The 25,774-nt window shown below is 40.6% G+C and overlaps 1 protein-coding gene and 2 pseudogenes across 3 annotated transcripts in view; 1 reads left to right on the plus strand and 2 right to left on the minus strand.

The window, feature by feature from the left end:
• Nucleotides 1–559: 559 nt before the first annotated feature.
• LOC109682825 (RAC-gamma serine/threonine-protein kinase pseudogene) lies at nucleotides 560–1,966 on the minus strand (annotated as a pseudogene).
• Nucleotides 1,967–7,230: 5,264 nt separating this feature from the next.
• On the minus strand, nucleotides 7,231–7,386 carry LOC109690240 (large ribosomal subunit protein eL39-like; annotated as a pseudogene).
• Nucleotides 7,387–22,294: 14,908 nt separating this feature from the next.
• The window catches only part of Zdhhc9 (zDHHC palmitoyltransferase 9), a 35,964-nt gene continuing 32,484 nt past the window's right edge, over nucleotides 22,295–25,774 (plus strand). The window contains exons 1-2 of one of the 3 annotated variants that reach the window (XM_074064085.1): nucleotides 22,297–22,664; nucleotides 24,270–24,570. In XM_074064085.1, the coding sequence (XP_073920186.1) occupies nucleotides 24,404–24,570 (167 nt within the window). In that variant the 5' untranslated portion in view covers nucleotides 22,297–22,664; nucleotides 24,270–24,403. Of the gene's footprint in view, nucleotides 22,665–24,269; nucleotides 24,571–25,774 lie in introns of those variants that run through there. The other 2 variants (XM_074064087.1, XM_074064086.1) reach the window with 2 other exon arrangements.

Raw genomic sequence — 25,774 nt, forward strand, 5'->3', positions numbered from 1 at the left:
ATGATTACAATCTTAGTTATATACAATCTTAGTGATATACACTTACTTTATGCACTAATTGCATACGCTTTACTAAACCTTTGTATATGCATCACCACCCTTCCACAGTTGCTTACTTTGAAACATAAACTAAATCTTCTAAGTCTAATTAGTTCTTGATTTATCTTCTAGAAAGTTAAAAATGTACCTAGTATCAGTATGTCTCATTTGGCCTTCCCTGCTAGGGAAAAACAAAAACTAAAAGATAAATGATGACATTTAGTGCACAAATGAATAATGGTGGGCTCATAACTTCCAAAGATTGTAAAATTACTTCTTAAAATTGCTATAATAGTAAGACAGTACCAGCAACTACATGAAACTTTAGACTGAGATACAGTTTCATGCAAGAACAAAAACTGGGATGTGTATAGGTGAAGGTGGCGAGGGGTGAAGACCCTGGGATAATCTGGGATGTCAGAAGGTGCTGCTATTGTCTGTAAGAGAAAGAACTGGTGGTGATGTCTAAGAATCTTTTTCAGTAATAGATCTGAGAGTAGAGCAGCAGAATGAAAGGGACTTACTCTTGTCCACTTGTGAAGTAGGAAAATTGAGGGAAGGGTGGCCACCTCTTGTTGTCCATGCAGTCCATGCCGTCATCATATTTTTCAGGTAGTGTTATTGCAATAGTCTGGGCTGTGAATTCTTCATGAAAATATCTGGTGTCAGTCTCAGATATTACTTGAGGCTTAAAAGGAGGTACAAGCTTTTTGTCATATACACCTTGCCAGTTTACTCCAGAAAAGAAATTGTGTCTCATGATTTCTTTTGTATTATCCAGTCCTCCACCAAGGTGTTTATTTGGATCCTTTATCAAGAGTCTTGAAAACAATGACTTTGCATCTGAAAAGAGTGTTTGAGGAAATTTAATGTCTTTTATAAGTATTAGTTCTAAAAGTTTCTCATAACTCTGGTTGTGGAACAATAACCTCCCATACATCATTTCATACATGACAACCCCTATGCCCCACCAGTCTCCTGCTTGACCATAGTTATTATGTTCTAATACTTTTGGTGCCAGATACTCTGGTGTATTATAGAATGTCTTCATGGTGGCTGAATCTGTGATTCCCTTCTTTGCAAAGTCCAAAATCTGTAATTTTTATATGGCCATTTTTGCCCGGCATCAAATTATCCAACTTGAGATCACAGAGCACAATCAGTACATGAATGTAGATAGTCCAAGGCAGAAACAATTTAGGCACCATAGAAATGTATACTCAGAGAACACCTGCTCTCCTGACAAATGGAAAAACAGCCCTTCCCTTATTAGCATATTCCATCACAAAGCACAAATGGTCTTTTTGTCTGGAAGGAATATTTCAAGGATGTTAAAAATGGATGTCTATTGTTCTTTAATACTCTGCTTTCAGTTAGAGTATGTGCCACTTCATCCTTTACAATGATGACGTCTTTCTTCAGAATCTTCATAGCACACTTCCCACTTGCCTTCTCTTGGGCCAAAATAACTTTCTCAAAAGTGCCTTTACCTAGTAGTTTCAAATAGTCGAAATCATTCATTGTCTTTCTTTTATGATAGGGTTTAGATACATACATCTCTTCCTTTCCTATATTATCAATTTGTGAAGTTGGAATACAATTCATTCTCTCCTCTTCTTGCCTCTGCAATCTGCCTGCCACAATCTGGATAGCTCCTATCCATTCTTCCCTTTCCTCTGGAGTATCTATGTGAAATGTTATCTCTGTAATAGGGGGCCACTGAAGCATATGAGTATAAATGTGTTTGGCTTTGGTCATTCTGTTTTCATTTTGTCACTTGAAAGTTGTTGAGGGGATAAGGTAAATCCACATCTTGAGGTTTCTCTTTATACCTATGAATGAGCCATTTGTCTTCAAAAGCGAATATTGTGGCCTCCAGGTTTTTTTTTTTTTTTGTATATTCTCTGCTCTTCTGAACCCAACCTTCTTTCACCCATTGCTCATGATGGCTCCCCTGCTGAGCCTCCAACTTGGAGAAATGGTACTTTGTGATATCAGCTTTAGGGTTTGGATTCTCTGCTGCTGCCGCCCTTCCAACTACTTAGTGATGATTCATCCTGAAGAAGTAGCTGTGGCAACACCTCTACAGTTCAGGTAGTGGCAGAGGATGGAGCTGGGGATGAGGAGAAGGGTAATTTGAGGGCCTCTCATCCCTTCTTCTCCCTTTCAGTCCTTCCCCTATCCCACAAAGCCTCTAGCTCCCTGGAGCCCAGTTGCAACAGGTATGAGGAGAGGTGAAGGACTGCAGGGAGGTCGGAAGGAGCTGGTTAGTTAGGCAAGTGGGAGGAGAAGGGAAGAGAAGGGAGCAGAGACCATATACGAATCAGATATCTGATAAAATTCAACTCATCAGTCTAGAGGCATAGCTCAAGTAGTAGAGAGCCTGCCTAGCAAGCATAAGACCCTGAGTTCAAACTCCAGTACAGAAAAAACAAAAAATTTCAATTTGTCAACTAAAAACAGCACTTAGGTGGAGGCAGGTCCTGCCAGCAGGTGGTGGCTCTGGTGCCTGAGGGACCCCTGCTGCCTTCCTGCCCTCTCTTTCCCCCTCCTGGGGCTGCTGCTGATTGCTCTCTTAAGATTTGTTTTATGGCCTAAAATGTGGTCTATTTTGGAGAAAGTTCCAAGGGCTGCTGAGAAGAATGTATATTCTGCATTTGTTGGATAGAATATTTTGTAGATGTCTGTTAAGTGTATTTAATCTATGGTACAGGTTAACTCATGTTTCATTGTTGATTTGATCCATCTATTGATAAGAGTGGGGTGCTGAAGTCACAAAATATTGTTGTATCTGGACCTATCCATCTCTTTATGTCCAGTAGTGTTTGTTGTAGGGTGCATATATTTATAATTGTTATATCTTTTTTAGGGGGGTAGGGAGGCTGGGGTTTAAAGTCAAGGCTTTGCACTTGTAAAGCAGGAGTTCTACCACTTGAGTCACACCTCTAGTCCATTTTGCTCTGGTTATTTTGGAGTTGGGGTCTTGCACATTATTTTCCTAGGCTAGCCTTAAGCTGTGATTCTCCCCATCTCAACTTCTCAAGTAGCTAGGATTACAGATGTGAGCCATTGGTACCCAGCTTGTTATATCTTTCTGATGGATTGTTCCCTTTATTAATATGCAGTGACCTTCTATATACCTTCTAATTTGGGGTTGAAATCTACTTTGTCAAATATGAAAACAGCTCCTCCTGCTTGCCTTTGGATTCTGTTTGCTTGTAATATCATTTTCTATCCCTATACTGTCAGTCTGATCTTTGTCCATGAGGTAAATTTTTTTATACACAGCAAACAGTTGGATCTTGTTTTTTAATCCAGCCAACCAGTCTACATCTTTTTTTTGGGGGGGGGTGGGGGCTTTACTCTTACTAGGCAAGTGCTCTATCACTTGAGCCACATCTCCAGCCCAGTCTACATCTTTTAAGTGGAAAGTTAAGACCATTTACATTTAGGCTTATTATTGAGAGGTTTGTACTAACTTCTCCCCCCTTTCTTTGGTGGTGGTACTGGGGTGTGAACTCAGGGCTTCATGCTTGCAAATTGGTACTCTACCACTTGAGCCAAAACTGCACTCTATTTTGCTCTGGCTGTGTTGGAGATAGGATCGCATGAACTATTTGCCCAGCTGGCCTCGAACCTCAATCCTCCCAATCTCAGCCTCCCACGTAGCTAGATTACAGGTGTGAGACACTGGCACTGCTAGTTCTTGTATTTCTAAGTTGCAATTTGTGCATCTGTTGGGATGGATATCTCCCCCCCTCCTTTTTTATAGTACTGGGGTTTGAACTCAGAGTTTCCCTCTTGTTAGGCAGGTGCTCTACCATTTGAGCCACACTCTTTTCTGCCTTTATTTGGGGGTCTTCTTAGTGAATAGCCTTCTTGTGAGGACTCAATGCCCAGTACTAGTGAGAGAGGAGAAAACTTCTGTAGCAGCAACAACACTAAAACAAACCAGATATAAAAATACAATTAAAACCAACTAAAGCTGATCGCGGTATCACCAATAACCACAGAAAAGAAAATGGCAAATATAATGTAGAATAAACTATGGAGTTAAAATTAGTTAAAGTAATTAATAAATGAAATAAATAAAGGAAGGGTAAGGGAAGAAGAAAGAAGCAATGTTAAAAGAAAAAGAAGAAAACAAGGAGAAAATGTAAGGAAGAGGAGAAAAGAGCAAGAGGAAATAAAATAGCATTACAAAGTAAGAAAACTAAATATAATTAAAGGTAAGAACAGGAATAAAAAATAAAAACATAAAAAGATTTTTTAAAAAGTAAAGGCAACTAAAAATATAGGAAAGAAAGAAAAAAAGTTTAAAAATGACAAAGAATTGGAGAATCTTCTTTCTGGGCCCTGTAATACTGGAATCTGGCAGGTGGTAGGGGAGTAAGTCACATCTGGAGTCTTGTAGTTCCTGCTGTTCAGGCCCATGCTGTATGTGGGTTGAGGGTCAGGCTGGTCAAGGATCAGTTGTCAGCTTCAGGGCTGCATTCACTTTAGAAGCTTCCCTTTTTTGTGTACCAGAAACTGCCCCATGGAGTTTGTAGCCTGTGGGCTGGGCAGGTTCCCACTTGCTCCACAGGTCATCCAGTTTATGCATCTCGGGGCAGCAAATGTTTAAGCCTAGAGGTGTCCTCTGAGTGTGTTGGCAAGTGGGAGAAGCAAATAGAGCACTGAGTTCTGCATTGGATGGGGGATAACTGAGGGAACCTGGACTCTGTCCTCTCTTGGTAGTCTTAGTGCTGTCAAAACCTACCCAGCAATAAACCACTCCGTGGGAAGTAGGAGGCTGAGGAAATTGAGTGATCGCTGGACTTGGTCTTAGAACTCCCAGTCCTACCTGACAGCAAAGTACACATGGCAGGGAGGCAGCTCCAGAGGTCAAGTGATCTGCTGGCTACAGGCTCTGGCTCAGAGCCCTCAGTCTTCCCAGTAATCCACAGGTGATTAGACTGGCTCCTTGCCATACAGGGCAGGGCCACTGACCAATGAACCTTTCATAGTCCACGCTCCCTGCTGCTTAAACTTCTCAGTGGGTCCATGTCAAATCCTCCTCCTCTCTACCACCACCTCTCGTGATTGTCTGCCACTAAGACACTGAGGCAGGGGATCCCAAGGTTCCCTAAGCCATATTTGTTCCTTCTTTTCAGGTCCCTAGAGTATCTCAGTCTCAAACAATAGGTCCCCTCTCAAGATGGTGCCTGACTATAGCACGACAAGATAGTGGGAACAACAAAATGTCTTTCTTCTTCAATGCAAGTCTGTCATGCAGGAGGAGTCACTATCAGGACAAATTACCCCATTGAATTTAAGGGTTTCAAGAACTGTGGGCTAAAGCTAGTCATGGTGGTTCAAATCTGTAATCTTAACTACTCGGGAGGTAGAGATCATGAGGATCATGGTTCAAGGCTAGCCCTAGCAAAGAGTTTGCAAGACTCAAGTAGGAGACAGACACAATACAAATACAAAGAATATTATGAAAAGTAGGTCATGCTAAGGAGAGGTCACTGACAGAAGAGGGAAGGTAAAAGAAGGAAGTTAAGAAGGTGAATATGATTGATGTACTTTCTATACAAGAATGAATATAGAATTTTTAATTACCATAAGAAGGGGACTAAAGTAGAAAGGAGAAAAATAGAAGGGATGAACCAATTTGGGTTATAATACATGGAAATGTCACAATGAAACTCCCCATAAACAAAATTGCCTTTTTTCAATCATGGAGAACGGGAAGGTAAAATGGGTCCTGTCTGTAGATTGGTAACAGTGGGAGCGGGGGAGGATACAAGAAAAGGGTGTAGGAGGGTGAGTGTAGTAGAAATATTATGTACTTATGTATGCAAATGGAAAAATGAGACGTGTTGAAACTATTCCAGGAATGGGGGGAAGACAAAGGAGAATGATGGAGGAGGTGAATTCAGCTATGATGTATTATAAGAACTTCTGTAAATGTCACAATGTACCCCAGTACAACAATAATATGAAAATAAAAAAGAGGCAGCAGATGGACTGGACCACCTGCAAGTAGTAGGAAGCAGTGTTCTCCTAAGGGTCGTCTGAGAGGATTAGCCTCTGCATGAAGTATGAGAACACAGGGCTCATGAGGCATGGCTGAATCTACAACCTTGGGTCAGCATTCATAGGTGCTTGTCGGGAAGGGAGAATGGTTCATGATTTTTGTTTTCTCACCCAGATAGAAATTAGCACTAATAAAATTACTTTTCAAAAAAAAAAAGGTTTGCAAGACTCCATCTCAACCAAAGATTAAGTGTGGTTGCATGCACCTGTCATCCTAGCTATGTGGGGAAGCACAAATAGAATCAAGGTCCAGGCAGGCCTGGGCATAAAGTGAGACACTATCTCAAAATGAATAAATAAATAAATAAATAAAACTCTAAAAAGGACTGGTGGGGTGGCTCGAGTAATAGAGTGCCTGCCCAGCAAGTGTGAGGCACTGAATTCAAACCCCAGTATCGCCAAAAACAAAAAACAAAACAAAATAAAAACCAAACCAACAAAACAAGAATGGTAGGCCTATCCTGTACTTAATGCAGTTAGGACTGCCAGTTTGTTTTCACCAGGATTGCCTAGAATGGTTAATCCAAAGTCAGCCTGCCATGGACAGAAGAAATTGATTTATGCTTATATATGATCACTCTGGCTATTGTGTGTAGAGTTTAAAGGGGACAAGGATGGAAGTAGAGAAGTAAGAGCCTTTTTAAGATGATGGCTTGGACAAGAGTGAAAATACCGAGGGAGAGAAATGGATCTAGGTTAGGAGGCAGGGTTGAGGAGAGGTGGAGCAAACCATAGGACACTAATGACTTCATTTTACAAAAACAGGCAATTAGAAAATACTGTCTATGGTTGATCAAGCAGAAAGTACATGTTTATGGCTATTATTATTATTTTGGTGGGACTGAGGTTTGAACTCAGAGCTTCACGTTTGTAAAGCAGGCACTCTACCATTTGAGACACACCTCCAGTCCATATATGTATTATTTTTTTCAAAAGATTTTTCACATATTTATTACTAAGCCATTCTTAAGGTACTCAAAGAAAAAGAAAACCCAGATTCCCAATTTAAAAAGCCCAGCTGTTCAGGCAGTTTTGATACTTTCAACTTGACATTGAAATAATCGTTGACCTTGGTAGAGCATAAATATGTGTGTCATCTCATGCGAGTCCTTACAGACCCAGGTTGGTTCTCCTCCAGTGTCTCCTCTTAGAGTTGTACCTGATTTTTTTACCAGTTTTCATCTGAATCTACTAGGAAATGGGACAATTTTACTTTTGTTTCTTGGCCAGGAATTGCTTGATTCTGCAAGTCTTGTGAGAGGACATCGAGAGAAGCCAGGCCAAATGTGTGCACCATCATGGTGGATGAAAGCATCAGTATGTGTATTATCTAAAGTGAAAAAGATAATCAATAAAGGAAATAAAAATAACATTAAAACTATATTGGGAAGGGCAGATACAAGGAGGAGTGGTGAAAGTGAACTTAATTGTCATCTCTCATAGCATTATTTAATAGAAAATGTTTTAAAAAATACAAAGAAGGGGACAAATTTGAGGAAGTTTTTGGAGGTAAAACTTGAAGGGCTTGGAGATTGACTTAATATGGTAATAAGAAAAAGGGAATAGGCAAAAGCAATTTTCAGATTTCTAGCTTGAGTGATTGGGTGTATGTGGTATCACAACTGAGCTAAAGAATCTGGAGTAGTGTCTAGTTTAAGAGGGATAATATAGTGGTTAATTTTGTATGTCACCTTGACTGGGATACAGGATGCCCAGATATTTGGCTAAACATTATTCTGAGTATGACTGCGAGAATGTTTCTGGGTGAAATTAACATTTGACATGGATTGAAGTAAAAGAGATTGAGTAAAACAGATTGTCATCCTCAAAGAGGGTGGGTGTCTCTCAATCTTTTGGAGGCCTTAATAGAATAAAATGAAAGATCAGGTAAGGTAGAATTCATGTTCTCTGATTGTTTGCACTCAGTCTGGGATTTACATCATTGGTTTTCCTGGTTCTTAGGCCTTTGGACTTGAACTGGAATTATATCTTTGGCTCTCCTGGGTCACCAGCTTGTAAATGGTGACTCCAAAATTGCATGAGCCAATTCCTTATAACAAATATTCTATAACTTTTTCTAGAGAACCCTGAAGGATCTTGACTAATACAGATGATAATTTCAGTTTTAATTGTATGTGAGACATTGTGGTGGAGATGTATGGTACACACAAATGGGCAAAGGTCTGGGATCAAAATGAATCAACTTGGGATGTAACACATTTGTACATGGAAGCAATGCTAGGAATCTCTCTGTATAGCTATCCTTATCTCAACTAGCAAAAACGCATTGTCTTTCTTGTTATTGCTTATGTCTTCTCTCCAACAAAATTAGAGATAAGGGCAGAACAGGTTCTGCCTGGAAGCGAGGGGGGTGGGGGGAAGAAATGGCCCAAACAATGTATGCACATATGAATAAACGAATAAAAAATCCCAAAAAACAAAATTAGAGATAAGGGAAGAACAGGTTCTGCCTGGAAGTGAGGGGGAGTGGGGAGGGAGAGGGAGAGGGTGGGGGGTAGAGGGGAGCAATGACCCAAACAATGTATGCACATGTGAATAAATAAAAAAAATATGTATTTGGGCATCTTCCACATGTGAGTGAGGTGAAATCATGAAAGTGGTTGAACTCTTCTGGAACTCCCAGGTATTGTTATTTTTTGAACTTGGGGCCTCATGCTTGCTAGGCAAGTGCTCTACCACTTGAGTCATGTTCCCAGCCCTTTTGCTTTATTTATTTTTTATAGAGAGTCTTGTGCTTTTTTGCTTGGGACAGCTTTGGACCAAGATCCCCTTCCTATATCTCCCCCTAGGATTATAGGCATGCACTATCACATCCAGCTTGTTTTTTGAGAAAGGGTTTTGTTAACTTTTTTTTTGCCTGGGCTGGCCTTGAACCATGATATTCCTGTCTCTGCCTCCCAAGTACATGGGATTACAGACATGATCCACTGTGCCTGGACTCCTATGTATTATACTGGGAGAAAAGGCAGAAAAAATGGGTATAAATATATATAGGTTGGTTAATTTGGTGTTTGGAATGTAAACTTCATATTCAATGTATGTGCTGTATGTGCATGTGTGTATACTGTGTTCATAATTAAGTCACTTGTTTGGTAATGTGCGTATAACTAATTCTAGAGTGTGTTTCATTCATTCTTGACTAATTTTTAAAACTGTTTTTTGTAAAGTTCTGAGTTGAAAAAACTGTGGTAGTGTTATAAATAAATATCTCTACTTGGGAGACCTCATTGTTAACTACAGCCAGGATCTTGGTACATAGACTGGACAGGTGAGATGAACGCTTATCCTTCTCTGGGTCTGTATGAGTAAGGCTTGTGTTTGTCTGGCAGTACCATGCTTTTTTCTTTTTTTGTCTTGCATTCATTTGTAACCCTAAACAACAACTCCCTCTCCCAATACCTTGATATAAATTGCTTTCATACTCTAATACAACTTGGGAATGTTGATATGCTCAAACTATGGTATCCTGGTGTTTCCATAGTAACTAATGCACACCAAGGGGTAAAAGATGAATAAATGAGAATAGTATTTTAACAAAATAAGTGAGGGGTAAAGATGCTTTAGACATGTGATTACCTCTTGCTTAGGAATATGAGGATATTCATCTCCTTAATAATGGGGTTATAAAAGTTGTTACAATGAAACTTGTCAGCAGCCATTTATATTCCATTTTGCTCTATAATCATCACTATCAAAAGCATTTAAATGCTTCTCTGCCCAACAATACTGTAGAGGATGAGTTAAATGGACATAGTTGCCATTTTCCTGTGAGCCTGAAATCAGGATGGGATACATTAAGCAATGTTCATATTCTACTCAACCAGGCAGAGCTTTGACCCAGTGGATATTATGAGAAGTGGGAATTCGAAGAAGCCTACTCAGCCCTGTGGAATTTCATTACTTCGGCACATGATTTTGCTAGCATATCATCCCTGCCTGGTTGAAGTATGTGGGTATAAGGTATTTATGCTCCTTCTTTCCTGTTCTACCAGATGATTTTCTCTATTCCTTCCTAACATCCTTCTTCCTCCTTCTTCAAATTCTTTCTATACATCATCCCTACCAATTACAAAACAACCTGCTTGCTTCTTCTCTTGGCCAGTTCTAAATATTCACATATATGTAAGATACATACATGCTCCCCACATATTTCTCAGATAATCTGCTAATTTATAAAAAATGAAAAATTCTGTTTTACTGTTAAACTAGTTGTTATGGACTGAATTGTGTTCTTTCCACTCATATGTTTAAGTCCTAACTCCCAATGTGACTGTATTTGGAGATAGGACTTATGAGGAGGTAATAAAGGTTGTGTGAAGTTATAAGGGTGGGATTTGTAAGGACTCAAAGAAAAGGAAGAGACACAGGAAACCTCTTTTATTTCAGACTACCACAAAAGAAAGGCCATGTGAGAACTCAGCAAGCAGGAAGAGCGCTCTCACTAGGAATGGAATTGGCTAGTACCTTGACTTGGGAGTTCTAGCTTCTAGAACTGTAAGAAAATAAATTTTCATTGGTTAAGCCACTCAATCTATGGTACTCTATTATGACAGCCTGAGTTGACTAATATAGTAGGGTACATGCACAACCAATTAAGCTGTTGTCAGAGAGGAATAGACTTTGTGAGGGTGAGGAGACAACTCTTTAATTTTAGAATAACAGACCTTAAAATTCCACAGAAAAATGTGATGACTTCTGGGAAATCTGTCAATTCAGAACAGAAACACAGAAAGCAGAGGAACAGAAAGGCTACTGAGTAGCTCCAGTAGGTAGGTAGCCTGACTGGGATTCAGTTTTGCCTGATTCTTTTCCTATTTAGATGAGTGGGGTTAAGAAGCTATCCTTTTTTTTTTTAATGTAATCATGCACAGTTGAAAAATAGTCTTCAGCTTAGCTTCTGGGAAAATGAATTCAAGATTAGAAATAAGGGCTGAGGATGTAGCATAGTGGTAGACCACTTGCCTGGTATGTGTGAGGCCCTGGATTTGATCCTAGCACCACACACATACAAAAAAGATTAGAAGAAAGATGTGATGGGAGATGCCAGTATGGTGAGGCACATTGACAGGAATGAAAGTATCCTAGAGGTTGATACATCAGAATGGGGCCACTTCCCTTGAATGGTAGATAGCTTCAAGTTCAGGAGGGTCTTAGAGATCAGGTAAAGAAGTATACTCTCATATTAGAGGCTCAGTTTAGATAGGGGAAGTTTCTATCTTTTAAAAAAGTCTGTCACATTCAGTGTTATAGTCACTGGGGAAATGTGGAAATTTTGTGGAAGAGAAAAATTTAAATTTATTTTGAACTGATGCATAAAATACAACTTTTTGAAACATATAGTTCATTATTTCTTAATTCTTTTACCTCAAGGGATTTGGTTTCTATCATTACTTATACAAATTAAAACAAAGCAAGGATGTATTTATTACTGGATAGAATGGTCTTCTCATCTATAACACACAGTGCTTAAAACTCCTGGTCAATTAATTATATATAATGCATTAAAGTGTAATTAAAATTTTGTCATTGCATTTTTAGACCTCCAATTATCCTTAAAATTGATGCTTTAGTGATGTATATGGACATTACAGTTTAGGTTAATTTTCTTCTGTTCATTTCCATGCAATTTAAAGAAAGTCTTATCAACAAGGAACATATTATTACAGACATTAATTTCTTGTTGTTTTTTTCTCAGTGTGGGATTCAGAGTCTAACAGATTGCAATTATGTATGTTTAATACCTCTAAAAGAATATGATAATTTTGTATTTTTAAAATTTTTATTTACCTTTTTGAGGCAAGGTCTCACTATGTAGCCCAGGCTGGCCTGGAATTGGCAATCGTCCTGCCTCCATCTCCTGAGTCCTGGGATTGCAGGTGTGTACACTGTATTATGCCAGAAATATGATTATTTTGCTTCCGTTTGTCACTGGGTAGAGGTTTGGTTTAAGATCCAAATACTGTAGTTTTGTATAATGCTGATATTAAACTCAATTAATATTTTCACATAGCTAATATGCATACGTTGAATAAAATCCTATAGTTATAAAAGGATATACACTGAAAATCAGTTCTCTTTTTCTTCCTCATTTCTAAGTTGTCCAGTTTCTCCCTCTGGAGCCAACCACTATTACTCATTTCATGTGTTTCCTTCTACAGGTATTCCATAAGTACATAGGTTTGGGAACAGAATATTTCTCCTTCCCTAGCAAGCTCTTAGTACCTGGCAGTGGAAAAATGTTGCTCTTCAAGGCAAAAACTAATGTTCTGAGTAGTAACATGGAACAGCGACTACCCTTGCAACTTCTCAACTTCCTCCTCAGAAACCATACTCCCAGAGTAGGTCACCAGACATTAGTCTGAACAACTTGTAGCTGGATAAAACACTAACACAGATAACATTTATCATAAACACACAGCAGCCAATACCTGTAACAGATCCAGAAATTTAATACTTAGTGCCTGTGTGAAAAAGTAGATGCTTTTGGTAAGTTGTTGGGCAAGGAGAAGCGTTGTTTTTTTATACAAGATAGAATGAGTGAGAAGATTTTTACTCTCTTCCAAGGAGGTGGAGAAGATTTCATCAAAAAGGTGCTGTATAAATGACAGAAAGGTACTCATTGGTTCAAAGGTACAGAGAAGGCATTCCAGCATGAGTTGTGGTCTGAGATAAATCTTGGAATTGGGATTTGGAATAAAAGAAGGTAGTGTTCAGTGTTGATTCATGGAGAGCAGAGAGGATGAATTAGTTTGGCAGGGAGAAGCAGTGAAGTGAGAGTGAGGTAATATGGGATGAATGGCCCATTTGCATTTGTGGATAGTGAAGGCTTGTGTAAAGATCAGTGAGTCTCTTTATTTTCTATGCCTTCTATATTCCCAGAGCTGTCATCAGAACTATGAATTATTTCAGAATTTTTCTGTAAAAGGGGCACCAAAGAGTTGATTGTGAGACAGAGTGGTAGGTTTTCTACTGGGATTACAGCCATGTTGCCACCATGCCTGGCCAAATGTTCTGTAAAATTCTTCTTCTTCTTCCTTTTTTTTTTTAGGTAGTAGGGTTTGAACTCAGGGCCTCATGCTTGCTAGGCAGGCGCACTACCACTTGAACCACTTCACCAGCCCAATATTCCCTTTTAAAATTAGCATTTAAAAATGTTTATTAGGGTGAATTCAACTATGATATATCGTAAGAACTTTTGTAAACATTATAATGTACCCCCAGTACAGTAATACAAATGTTTATCAAAATAATGCATCCATATAGATCAAAATTAAATAGTCGTAAAGGAATTATAATGAAAAGCAACCATCTTTTGCCCCATTCCTCCCTGCCTATAATCTCATTCTCTAAGGGTTACCAGTTTCAACTGTTTTCTGGTTTGCATTTTTCTACTGGTTCCTGCCATATCCATTCACCTGTACTATGCTTTGGATGTGGTTTGTCCCTTAAAGGTTCATATGCTGGGAATTTTGTCCCCACTGTGGTAATATTGAGATGGTGGAAATTTAGTAAGAGATGAGAGCCTAGTGGGAGGTAATTAGGTCATTAGGGCCATCACCCTTGGAAGAGATTAAATGGAATGTTTACTGGAACCTAGTTAGTTCCTGTGAGAGAGGGATGTTATAAAAAAAAAAGTGAACCTGGTCCATGAATCTCTCTGGCTTCCTGTCTTGCCAAGTGATCTTGCCCTCTTACTTGTGCTCCCACTGTGATGCCATTCACCATATTGTGATATAGCCAAAGGCCTTCACCAGAACCCCAAAGATGCTAGTGCTGTGCCCTTGAATCTCCAGAACTGTGAGCTAAATAATCCACTTTTCTTTATAAAACACCCAACCTCAGGCATTTTGTTATAGCAATAGGTAACTAATACAAGCCTGGTTAGCAATTCACTTAAACAAAATATTTATTGAGCAGTGTTTGCTAGGGCTGCCATAACAAAATACCAAAGACTACATGTTCCAGGTCTCTTTTCTTGACTTGCAGATGGTTACTCTCCTGCTATGTCTTCATATGGTTGTCCTGTGCATGTACTTCCTTGGTATCTTTTAATTTCTTGTCTCTCTCTGTCTCCCCCTCCCCCCTCTCTCTATACTGGAGCTTGAACTCAGGGCCCTGTGCTTGCTAGGCAGGCACTGTACCACTTGAGCCACTCCACCAGCCCTTTTTGCATTGGTTATTTTTGAGATATGGTTTTGCTTTATGCCTGGACCACAATCCTCCTATTAGTGCTTCCCTGAATAGTTGGGATGATGGATGTACACTACTGTCCCAGCCATTGGTTGAGATGGAGTCTCATGAACTTTTTGCCCAGGCTGGCCTTGATTTTCACCTCTTGAGTAGCTGGGATTACAGGCTTGAGCCACTGTGCTTTGTCTCTCTCTCTCTCTCTCTCTCTCTCTCTCTTTTTTGAGGCAAGGTCTCATTATGTAGCAGAGGATGGCTCTGAACTCACAATCCTTCTGCCTCAGCCTCCTAAATGCTAGGATTACAGATGTGTACCACAATGCCTGGCTATTTTCCTTTTCTTCTGAGGATAGCAGTTGTATTGGTCTACAGATTCACCTCAATGGCCTCATTTTTGCTTAGTTACTTCAGTAATGACAACTCCAAATACAGTTATGTTCTGAAGTACTGGGGACTGAGAGTTCAACATATGAATTTCGGGAGATACAAGTTAGCCCATAACAAGAACCTAATGTGTTCCTGTCACTGTTTTAAGCATCGTGAATAGAGCAGTGAACCAAACAAATGAAAGTCTTGCTCTTATTGAGTTTTCATTCTAAGCAATGAAAAACAACAATAAACAAGATAAATAGTAAAATATGTAGCACGTGAAAATGCAGTAAATTCTGTGGAGAAAAATAGGGAAAGGAGATCAGGAGTTCTTGGGCAGGAGGCTACAATTTCAAATATGGTAGCCCAGGAAAACATCTCTCCAAAGTAATTTAAGGACCTAAAGGAGGTGATAGAGCAAGCCATGCAAATATCTGGGGAAAGATCATTCTAGGCAGAAAGAATAACTGGTGCCAAGGTCCTGAGGTGGAAACATGTTCAGTTTGTTTAAGGGACAGCAAGGAGACCATTGAGGCTTGTGAAAACTGAGCAAGGGGAGTAGCAGGAGATGTAGGGGTGGGGCTGGTGAGGCAGATGATTGTGTAAGGTTTAGGGAGCGATTGTAACAACTTTGGCTTTCTTTCTGAGTGAGACAGGAAGCCATTGGACAAGCCATGGGTGATAAAAAGTCTTTGCTAAGTTTTAAGAGTCTCGGAAGCTTCCGTGTTCATAATATACTGAAAGAGCAAGGATGTGAGCAAAGAAACCAGTCAAGGGAATGTTGCAATAATCCATTTTCTCTAAATCATTCCCTGGATTACCAACACTAGACATCATCTATTGACTTTCTGCCCTGGTAAATGGGGATTTGCCTCACTTATGCTATAGCACTGTCTTTGGTTCTTCCAAATACATCACTTTTGATTTCCTCTGTTTAGCTCCCCATCATATAGACAACCATTACTATGCATCTTTTTCTCTGTATGTCTTTTTGACTATCTTTGTCAAAGGTATCTTTATATAAGATGTATAAATCTCTACTTATTGTTTGCCTAGTCTCTGGGTTCTACATTTCCTAAAATTAGAATATTAGTGCCTCTATATGTAGCCTTCCATCTCTTCTAATTCTGCCTCCCCACTTGTGGAAGCTATGCTCTTGCATTAAGTTTGTTAAGTTTTACTTTATACTTTATAATCATAATTAAGTCTCCTGTATTTTTTCTCTAGAATGGAGTCCAAAAAGGTGAAAATCAATATAGTGTTTACCTTATCATGGTTACACAAATATTCTCAGTAGAAAGCCAAAGATTGTGCCCTGATTACAATTTTTCTTTATAATTCCAATGTTACAATCTCCATCAATTGCTATTATTCCATGTTCTAGCTGTGTTCATTATTGGAAAGTAGAATTTGGGATTTATTTTTTTCTTGCTGTAGGTAGACTAAATATATATGCCTTCTTTACCACATCTCTGCTACCTTCCAGCTTCTTTTTCATTTTTTTAATTGCTCAGAATTAATTCAATTCTTCTTGAAGCCAGCTTCTTATGTCAATTTGAATCAATTTCTTTGCATTTGATATATGAACTCCCACAGCTTTTGTTTTTCATGGGATTTCTTTATTGCCCCCCCACATACTTTGTTTGTGTCTTGCATTCTGTGCCTTTGTGGATGACCTTGGTCCTTGTATGTTCCGTTAATATCTTTCCCTCCAATTTCTAGCTTCCAGAAAATTGTGAAATATATTATCATCTGCTAGCCCTCTTTTCTTCTTTGTTGTGTAATATCTTTCCTCCTTCTCTCTCTCCCTCCCTCTTTCTCTCCCTTCTTCCTTCCTTCTTCTGCTTTTTTTCTAGTATTGGGGTTTGAACTCTGGGACTCACACTTGCTAGGTAGGTGCTCTGTCACTTGAGCCATGTCTCCAGCCCTTTTTGCTTTATATTATTTTTTAGATAAGGTCTGACGTTTTTGCCCTGGGCCAGCCTGCCATACAGTCTTTGTACCTATGGCCTCTTGCATAGCTGGGACCACAGGCACACACCACCATGCCCAGTTTGTTGGTTGGGATGAGGGTCTCACTAACTTTTTGCCAGGGCTATCCTTGAACAATAATAGCCTCTCTGGTGGCTGGAATTACAGGAGTGAGCAACCATGCCTATCTTGTTGTGGGCTTATAACTTTTCAATCTCCATCTTGTAATCCTTTTTTTTTTCTTGGTGGTGGCGGTACTTGGGTTTGAACTTAGGAACTTATGCTTGCTAGGCAGGTACTCTACTACTTGAGCCACATCCCCAGTCCTCCATCCTGTAATTCTAATGGTATATTAGGAGGAGAGGACATAAATGCATGTAATAATTCTGCCATATTGAACAAGAGGTATATAGTCTTATAAAATAATCCTTATTACTAAGTCCTAAAATTAATATATGCCCCTTGTAAATTCAGACATTAAAACTTAAAAGTTTTCTTGTCATCTCCATTTTCAAAGGTAACCCTTTTTGGAAAATATCCTTCCAGACACTTCAAGTATACATAAAATCATAAATATACACACAAAGTTTTTTTAAGAGAAGTTGGATTTTATAAATGTTTAGACATTTACTTTTTAAACTTAGCATGTATTGTGGCCACTTCCATGTTAGCACATAGATATTCAGCTCTTTAAGAAGACAGTTTTAATGTAAAATTCATATTGAAATATATATACATAGAAAAGAGTGGTGATCTTTTTGTATGCATGTTATATTCTCATTATTATTACTATTGTTTTTTGTGATGGGCTCCTGCTACATTGCCCAGGCTAGCCTCAAACTCGTGATCCTCCTATCTCAGTATGCTGAGTAGCTGAGTAATTGCATTCTTAGTAGCTGCATAGTACTCCACTAATGGAGTACTGGTTTGTTTACTGGTTTTTGCAATTAGAAGCAATGCTTTAGTGATCATCTTGAGTATATATTTTTGAATATTTATGCTAATATTTCTAGATAGAATTAGGATTGTTGGGCTATGGTTATGTTATATAAAAAATGTTAAGAGATACTGCCAAATAGCCCTACTGAAGGCCTTTTAGCTAACTTACTCTTCTACCAACAGATTTGAAAAGATACAACATTTTTATTTCTTTTCAGTGCTGGGGGTAGCACCCAGGACCTCATGCATGCTGGGCAAGTGTTCTACCACTGAGCTATAACCCAGCATAAGAGAGTACAATCTTTTAAGGCAAGCTCTCATTGAGAGTGGGGACTCTGTTATGCATAGTTGGGAATTTGACTTCTCATTGTATTGCATTTATCTATAATGACCATACAGGTGCTAAGTCTTCTCTCCCTTAGAATATTTTAAGTTCTTTGGAGGCTGGGGTCATATACTTCTTTGGAATTTCCCATAATGCCTAGTACAGGCTGGGCAAACTGTGGGTGCTCAATACATACTTGATGATTGACTGATAAACCTGTTTACATTTTAGGGCTACACAAATGTTTTGAGGTCAGCTCTTGGAATGAGAGGGCAGAGCAGAGTCAGAGTACCAAGTCAGTATCAGATGCTCTCACTTGGACATCAAACACCTAGCACAATCCCTGGCTACCAAAGGTCCTTAACAAATGGTCTCTATTGTTGTTATGATTCTTATTTAATGAGAAGGCAGTGTTAGGGAGAGTGTTGAGGGTTCACACATAGCATGAATCATTTCAAGTGGAGTTAGAAATACACAATCCAGAGATGAAACCAAACTGAGAGCCAGCAGGAATAGCCAGGCATTAGAGGTAGAAACAGAGGTTCAGTTTCTGGAACCTATAAGAGAGGTTCAGTTGCATTGTGATAAATACTTTCTTTTTTACCCCCGGCAGTTTTTATTGGTCTTTTTTTTGGTGGTGGTGGTATTGGGGTTTGAACTCAGGGCCTCACACTTGCTAGGCAGGTGCTTTATCACTTGAGCCATTCTGCTAGTCCTGTTTTGTGTTGCGTATGTTCGAGATAGGGTCTTATAAACTATTTGCCTGGGCTGGCTTTGAACTGTGATCCTCCTGATTTCTGCCTCCCTAGTAGCTAGGATTATAGGCGTGAGCCCCTGCATCTGGCTTTATTGCCCTTTATATGTTTGTTTTTCATGTGCAGGGCATCTTAAAGGTGCTGCTTTTCTCAGAGAGGAGCCAACAATCCCAGTATATTGCTGTGAATGCAGGGGGTGCTTAATGAAAACAGTTCTACTTATCTCTCACCTGTTGAAATAGACAATGTGGCAGCAATGTTGAGGGTTCATTGAGAAGATGGTGCTAAAGAACAGCCACCTCATTGGAACAAGTTTACTGCGCAAGTTTTTCCTAAGCAGAGGGTGAGGTGAGAGTCTGGGAAGCCAAGTAGTCAGTCAAATAAGGACTAAATTCAGTGATGAATTTAGGGGCTGTGAAAACATGGTGGCACATGTGTGACATGGGCTCTACAAAGGAAAGAATGAGTGTCATTCTTCTTACCTTTGTATCCTCAATCAAGAGCATGGGTGTAGGAGGAAGGTAGGAGATGGCAGTTCCATAGGCCCTACTGTCACATTCAGCATTGGTGTATTTCTCCTACATGCAGACATTTAGCATACATTTTCTCTAATGCCCTTTAAGATTGTGAAATAGGTTCAGTAGTTCCTTGGTATCCACAGGGGATTGGTTCCAGGACTCCCACAGATATGCAAATCCATTGATGCTGAAGTCTCTCATGTAAAATGTAGTAGTATTTTCACGTGACCTATGCACATCCTCCCATAGACTTTAAATCATCTCTAGATTACTTATAATAGTAAATACAATGGTAATGCTATGCAAATAGTTGTTATACTGCATAGTTTGGGGAATAATGACAAGAAAAAGTCTGCACATGTTCAGTACAAGTGCATTTTTTCCCTGGATATTTTCAATTTGCAGTTGGTTGATATGGAGGGCTATATGTATTAACGTTTTTTTTCACAGATGAGAAAAGAAGCACAGAATGGATAAATTACTTGCCAAATATAGCAAAAGTATTAAGTGGCAGAACCAGGACTTGAACCTAGGTCTGTCTGGCCAGAAGACTTAGGCTCATTCCATGCTGCATACCATACTGCCTCTTCTATGTCAGCAATAGCATCCTAGGCCTCAGAGAAACAGATGTTGCTTAAGAATAATAGTTGGTCATGTATGGGCAGGACATTCCATGGTTTGTTTGCTCAATTCATTCTGCAACTACATACTTTATCTATTTGTAGCAGGAAGTCAGGAGAAGAGTGTAAGTCAGGTAGGTGGGGTGGGAAGGGGCATGTGTATGGGGGGGCAAGGGAACGTGGGAGGGTTGAGGCTAGAACAAATAGAGAAAGAAGGAGCCATTAGGAGCTCAAATTCAGGGTAGAGGCTGAGTTTGTGTGTCTGTTCTTGACTGTGGTACTAAAGATCTTTGGAGCGACACTAACAGACAAGCTCCAACCCAGTGGTGGTACTCAGGATCTATGACTTTGAACCACACTTCACACACATACACACACACCACAAACATGGAGACAGATTCTTAATCAAGCCCATCAGAATATATACCACTACACCATGATCTGTCTTATGAAATGGAAGGTTACCCCTTCATTCTAGTGGTGTTTCTCATGCTCATTGCATGACTGTAATTCCCCTTCAAAAGAGCCAACATTAAGTTAGATACCTACAGTAGGAAGTTTGTTGAAAAGAGAAAAGAAAAATGATCTCAGTTTTTAGTCACAGTTTAGTTGTGTGTGCCTACTGAGACTTTAAGCATTAAAAAATGATTTGATTATATAGAAGGAAGTGCTATGGAATGTTTGTCCATATAAAATTTCCTTAATTTTCTTTTGGTACTGAGCACAACTAATAACAGATTGTAATAAAACAAGCCTGATTTACATAGCCACTTAATGCCAAAGGGAATGTGACCCAGAGCAGGGAGGGGCAGAGCTCAGCAATGTGTTGCCATGATACATCAATCCCAGGATTTCCCAGGCTTTGCCAGTACCTGAGCTATGAACAAAGTATGTTTGGGTGCCATGGAGGCTTAGTTTTGACTGCCCCACACTCAGAAGAATGGCAGCTGGGCTGACCATGGTATCCCTAAGGATGTGTGATATACACAGGCTTGGGAATCCAGAGGGCTGATCTGGCTGAGGGGCATTCCTCTCTCTTCCATGCCAAGTGTGTTCAATATCAGGACCCTTCAGAATTCAAATGGATGGATTGAAGGCAGTAATACTGGTCATATGCTTCGTAAATAATAAACCGATTATTATAATCAGCATGAGTGCTCAGGAACTATAGAAGCTTTATAAAGACATACTTTTGTCTACAAATTAATTATAAAACATATCATAAAACAATTAGGTTGTAATTTTCAAATCCTTCAAAATTTTTGATTTAAAGGTACCATGAAAGTGTCAAATGTAATTATAATTATGTAGCTTTTTGTTTCATATTGTATGGGACCCAACTACTGTAAAGGAGAACTAGTTCGTAACCATGTACATTATGAACATACAGGGTTCATATTAAAACTAACAAAACAACTGCCTCAGGAAGAGCTTTGGCAGTTTCTTTTTGTGCTAATTTCAAATATACTCACCCTAAGAAAACTTTTGTCAAGCTCAGGAAAACCTACAAGCTAGTAACGTAGACACACTCTCTCAATAGCATGGCAGGTAAGAAAAGGTCACCTTCAGTCTTTTCTCATATTATGTGGAAGGCCAGAGTCATACTGGTGGAAACAGACAGTGCCTTATAAAAGTCCACCCTATAATATAATCCTTGGTTCCCAACTGTTTTCCTCAAACTTTTTTTTCTTTTTTCTTTTTTTTTTTTTAGCAGCGCTGGGATTTAAACTCAGGACTCAGGGCCTTGTGCTCACTAGGCAGGTACTCTACCACTTTAGCCATACCCCTAGCCCCATTCTCAAACTTCTAAAGGATGTGACTCATGATAGCAGTGGCTCATGGTGGCACAAACTGCAGAGGGGAGTGGCAGAAGAAAGAATCTAGTTGGTGGGTGGAAATTCTGCCTTAGCTCCCCCCTTAATTTTCATAGCTCTCCAATTCTAATAGAGATTTACAACTTTTATCGCAATCTTTACTTCATTTTCTACCTTGTAAGAATTTATGTCATCTCAGTTTTTCCCAACTCTCTTAATGTCAATTACTTGCTTTTGATGCTGCAAAAATGGTTCTATGTTCTTGGGGATAGTTATCACTTTCAACTTCCTTTTTATGTTTAAAGCCTTAGAGATAGATGCAGGCCAGAGTGCCTGAGAAGTGGTATTCGTGGCTACTGAATGGGACTTGGGAAGCATAGGACTTGTCTTTATGCCAATAAAGACTAAAGTCCTGAGTTGTGGTTGGTTTTAAAGCAAATAAGGCTGAAGAGGCCCAGGGCAGACCTAGTTCGGAGTGAGCATCCTGATCTATGAGTTAGTGTTGCTTCGGCATCTCTCCTTGTGTGTGGGGGGGGCGGCTGGTCCTTGCTCCTCCCTGCCCCATCGGTACCACCCTTCGCCTCCGTCTTTGCGTAACTATATTAATAGAAGGAAACACTTCACATACTGGCGCTCAGTCTCAAAGAGAGTCTGGCAGCAGCTTGGCAGGTGGGAATGTAGCAGGGAGATGGGTGGGGAGTAGGCGGAGTATCGTTGAGTGGCGTTCGGAATAGCCAATGGAAGTTCGAAGCAGGGGCGTCAGGGGCGGAGGCTCTGAGGCTGTTTAGCCAATGGAGGGCGAGAAACTACTGGAACGACCTGGTGACGTGAGGAGCGTTCCATTCGGCCAGCGGTGGGCGGTAGCCACAGCTGGTTTAGGGCCCGGACCATTGGGGTCCCTTGTCAGGAGGAGGCAGCCTCCGGACCAGGGAGAAGTCGCTGCCACCCCTGGCGGTTGACGCGGTCCCCTGGGACAATCCACTTCCTGCTCTCAGTTGCGGCCGAGTTCGGTCTCCCTTGTTCAGGTAACAAGGGGGTGGGGGCAGGGGTCTCCTGGGCTCAGTTGCATGGTGGGCTGTGTCCCCTTCAGCTGCTCCGGGACGCTGGGACGTTGGCACCGCCCTTCTCAACTCGCCAGCCACAGAGCCCCTGGCCCGGGGTGACTACACGTGGCGGGGCGTGTGTGAGTGTGTACGAGCGTGTGGATGCGTGTGCGTGTGGATGTGGCGCGCGCCCCAACCTGCCTGGGGCGGTGGTCCGCTGCGTGGCGGAGGCAGGGCGGGCCTCCTGAGGCCGCGCCCGCCGCCCGGCCCTGGATTCGGGCCTCTTGCACTCAGCTGGTGGGCCGGTTGCTACTCCCTACAGATTTTGATTTTTGTTCTCCCAGGCCGTGTTCCCCTTCCTGGTCTCTCTTCTCTCTTTGGGTTGGTTCATGAGGGGATTGTTTTCCAGGTTAGTTTTACACAAAGGAAGTGTTCTCCGCACCTCTGGTGTCACCTCCCCTTTCCCAAGCCTCATACCTTCTCATTTTCCTGCTCAGCTTTTAGTCCCTTTTTGGACCTTTGCCCTCTCCAGTCCGGGAATGATCTCCAGTTGATTTCTCTCTAGTCAGTCGACTGCAGGCTTCCGCCTCATTCTTGCCAGCATGGGGCATGTGGTGTCAGTAAATAGAGGCCATAACTGCACACCTGAGAGAAAGATGACAATGACTGAGAAAGGCTAGGCCTGGGAATTCAGGATGCTTGGTAGAGATTGTACTTATAAAATGTCCCAGAAAGCGTCCTTATGACTCCTTATGACTTGTCTTAGTTGCTGTCCCCTCCTCCCATCATCAGTTGCCAACCATTCCAGAATCTCTCCTGCTTAAGTCAGTCTTTCACCTACAGCTCTCTAATGTGGTTTTATTAAGAGTTCCACAAATGTTAGGCTAGACCAGCAAGACTTTCATTTCCTGGACTCAGGAAGTTACAGAAGGTTTGATTAGGGGAAATCTGTTTTGTGTAAATACAATGTGTGTATGTGTACAGAGTGTCCAGAACCTCTTAGCCCTGCCAGAGGGTGACTTGTTCCTTGGTGTGATTCATATTTCAGTGGCTAATTGAAGAAAGAAGGTGAACAAGTGGAGGAGGGGAGGGAACAGCTCCTTAAGGACAGAAACTCTGCTATTATTTTTAGAGTCCTCTTAATGAAGATTAAAGAACATTGTGGTGTAATGGAGAGTGTGCTGGACTGGAAGTCAGTGGGCATGTTTTTTTTTATCTCAGCTTTGCTACTGTGTGACCCTGGATAAGTTATTTCCTTTCTCTGGTCCTCAGTTTATTAATTTATAAAATAGAGTAATTTGGATGGCCACTTACCAAATCCCCTCTAGTTCCAAGGTTCTGTGATTATCAAATCATCAACATTAGTTTGGAAACAGGATTTATTTAAGAAATACTAGCCCCTTCTTTTTCAGAGAACCTTTAATTATTTTTCTTTTTAGGGGATGAACAGATTAGAAATGAAATTTTCCCAATTCCCGATCCCCAGTCCTTCAGGCTGTGTTCATCTATCTGCCTCTGGGAAATGAGGGTTCAATTGCATTTTGTTATTCTTGTCTCATTTTCCCCTTTTTTTCTCATTGTTCTTAGGGCTACAAATTGGACTTTTGATGATGTTTGGCCCAGAGGAAGCAATAGCAGGCAACGTGATTTTAAAGCTGGGCTCAGCCTCCGTTTCTTCTCTTGTGTAGTCACAAACCCATTTTGGACCAGGAATTCCAATCATGTCTGTGATGGTGGTGAGAAAGAAGGTGACACGGAAATGGGAGAAACTCCCTGGCAGGAACACCTTTTGCTGTGATGGCCGCGTCATGATGGCCCGGCAAAAGGGCATCTTCTACTTGACCCTCTTCCTCATCCTAGGGACGTGTACACTCTTCTTCGCCTTTGAGTGAGTTTCCATTGCATAGAGTTGCTTGATTATGGTTATTTTTTTGTGTGTGTGGTACATGGGGATTGAACCCAGGGCCTCAGGCAGGCTAGGCAAGCACTCTACCACTTGAGACGTACCCCTAGCCCTTTTATTTGTATTTTATTTGTATTTTGTTTTTGAGACAGTCTTACCAACTTACCTGGGGTTAACCTCAAACTCTTGATCTTCCTGCCTCCATCTCTGGAGTAGCTGGGATTATAGGCTTGTACCATCAGGTCTGACTCTGATTACTTTGGGTCCAAGGGAAGAAGCTTCTTTCCTGGGAGTTTTTGGCTAGTCTGTGGATGATCCTCTTAAACAATGTCTGTGGGTCGGGTCACACTGAAGTCATTGCTTTGTGGTTATGGCAGAGTATATACTTCCTAAAAAGACCAAGACTTTTAATACCAGTTTTATAACACTGATTTGGGGCTATCCCTGAGAAATTTGGGAAGTATGAGGGAGTTTGTCTTAATTATCTCCTTTAAGTGACAGGAGCTTGTAACAAACTGCCTCCTTTTTATCCCTCCCAAGTCTAGGAGTACCCCTCACTGTTATAACATCCCTCAACAATACTCACTGTTATTTTTGGTCCTATTTCCTTAAGCCTTAGCTCTGAAAAGCTATTAAATTAAAAGGCCAACTGAATTGGGAACCAGTAGATTATTTCCAGCCTCATGTGTACCACAAATGAACTGTGGGCACATAGGTACTTTTTAAAAATGATTTGCTCTTTTTTTCCCCCTTAAAATCGCTTAATGTAAACGACTTTCTATTCTGTATATGCCTGATGCCAGCCTTGGAGTTATTTTTTTCTGTGATGCAATATCTAGTACTAGAGCCACTGTTTGAAGTCTGTGTAAGTGACTGATCTAGGGAGGCAGCCAGTTGAATTCTAGGGCACTGTGGCATGACTACTGTGTGTGCTGAGAATGCTCTACACTCTAGGGATGAGAGCAGTGCTAATTGTTTTGGGATTGCTGTAGGGAGAGCCTTGAGGAATCAAGAGATGTGTGTGTAGACTGACAGCCATACCTGATGTGAGCTTGCCATGGTTCATGTACATGGGTGACCTGGAAATAGAACTTCCATGCTGGGGAAGGGGCTCCTTGGCCAGGTTTTGTAGGTAATTAAAATGAGCTCTGGTCAATTGGGGCTCATTGTTGTCATTCTGTAAGAGATA

The sequence above is a fragment of the Castor canadensis genome, chromosome X (genome assembly GCF_047511655.1).
Source record: "Castor canadensis chromosome X, mCasCan1.hap1v2, whole genome shotgun sequence".
NCBI classification, from domain to species: domain Eukaryota; kingdom Metazoa; phylum Chordata; class Mammalia; order Rodentia; family Castoridae; genus Castor; species Castor canadensis.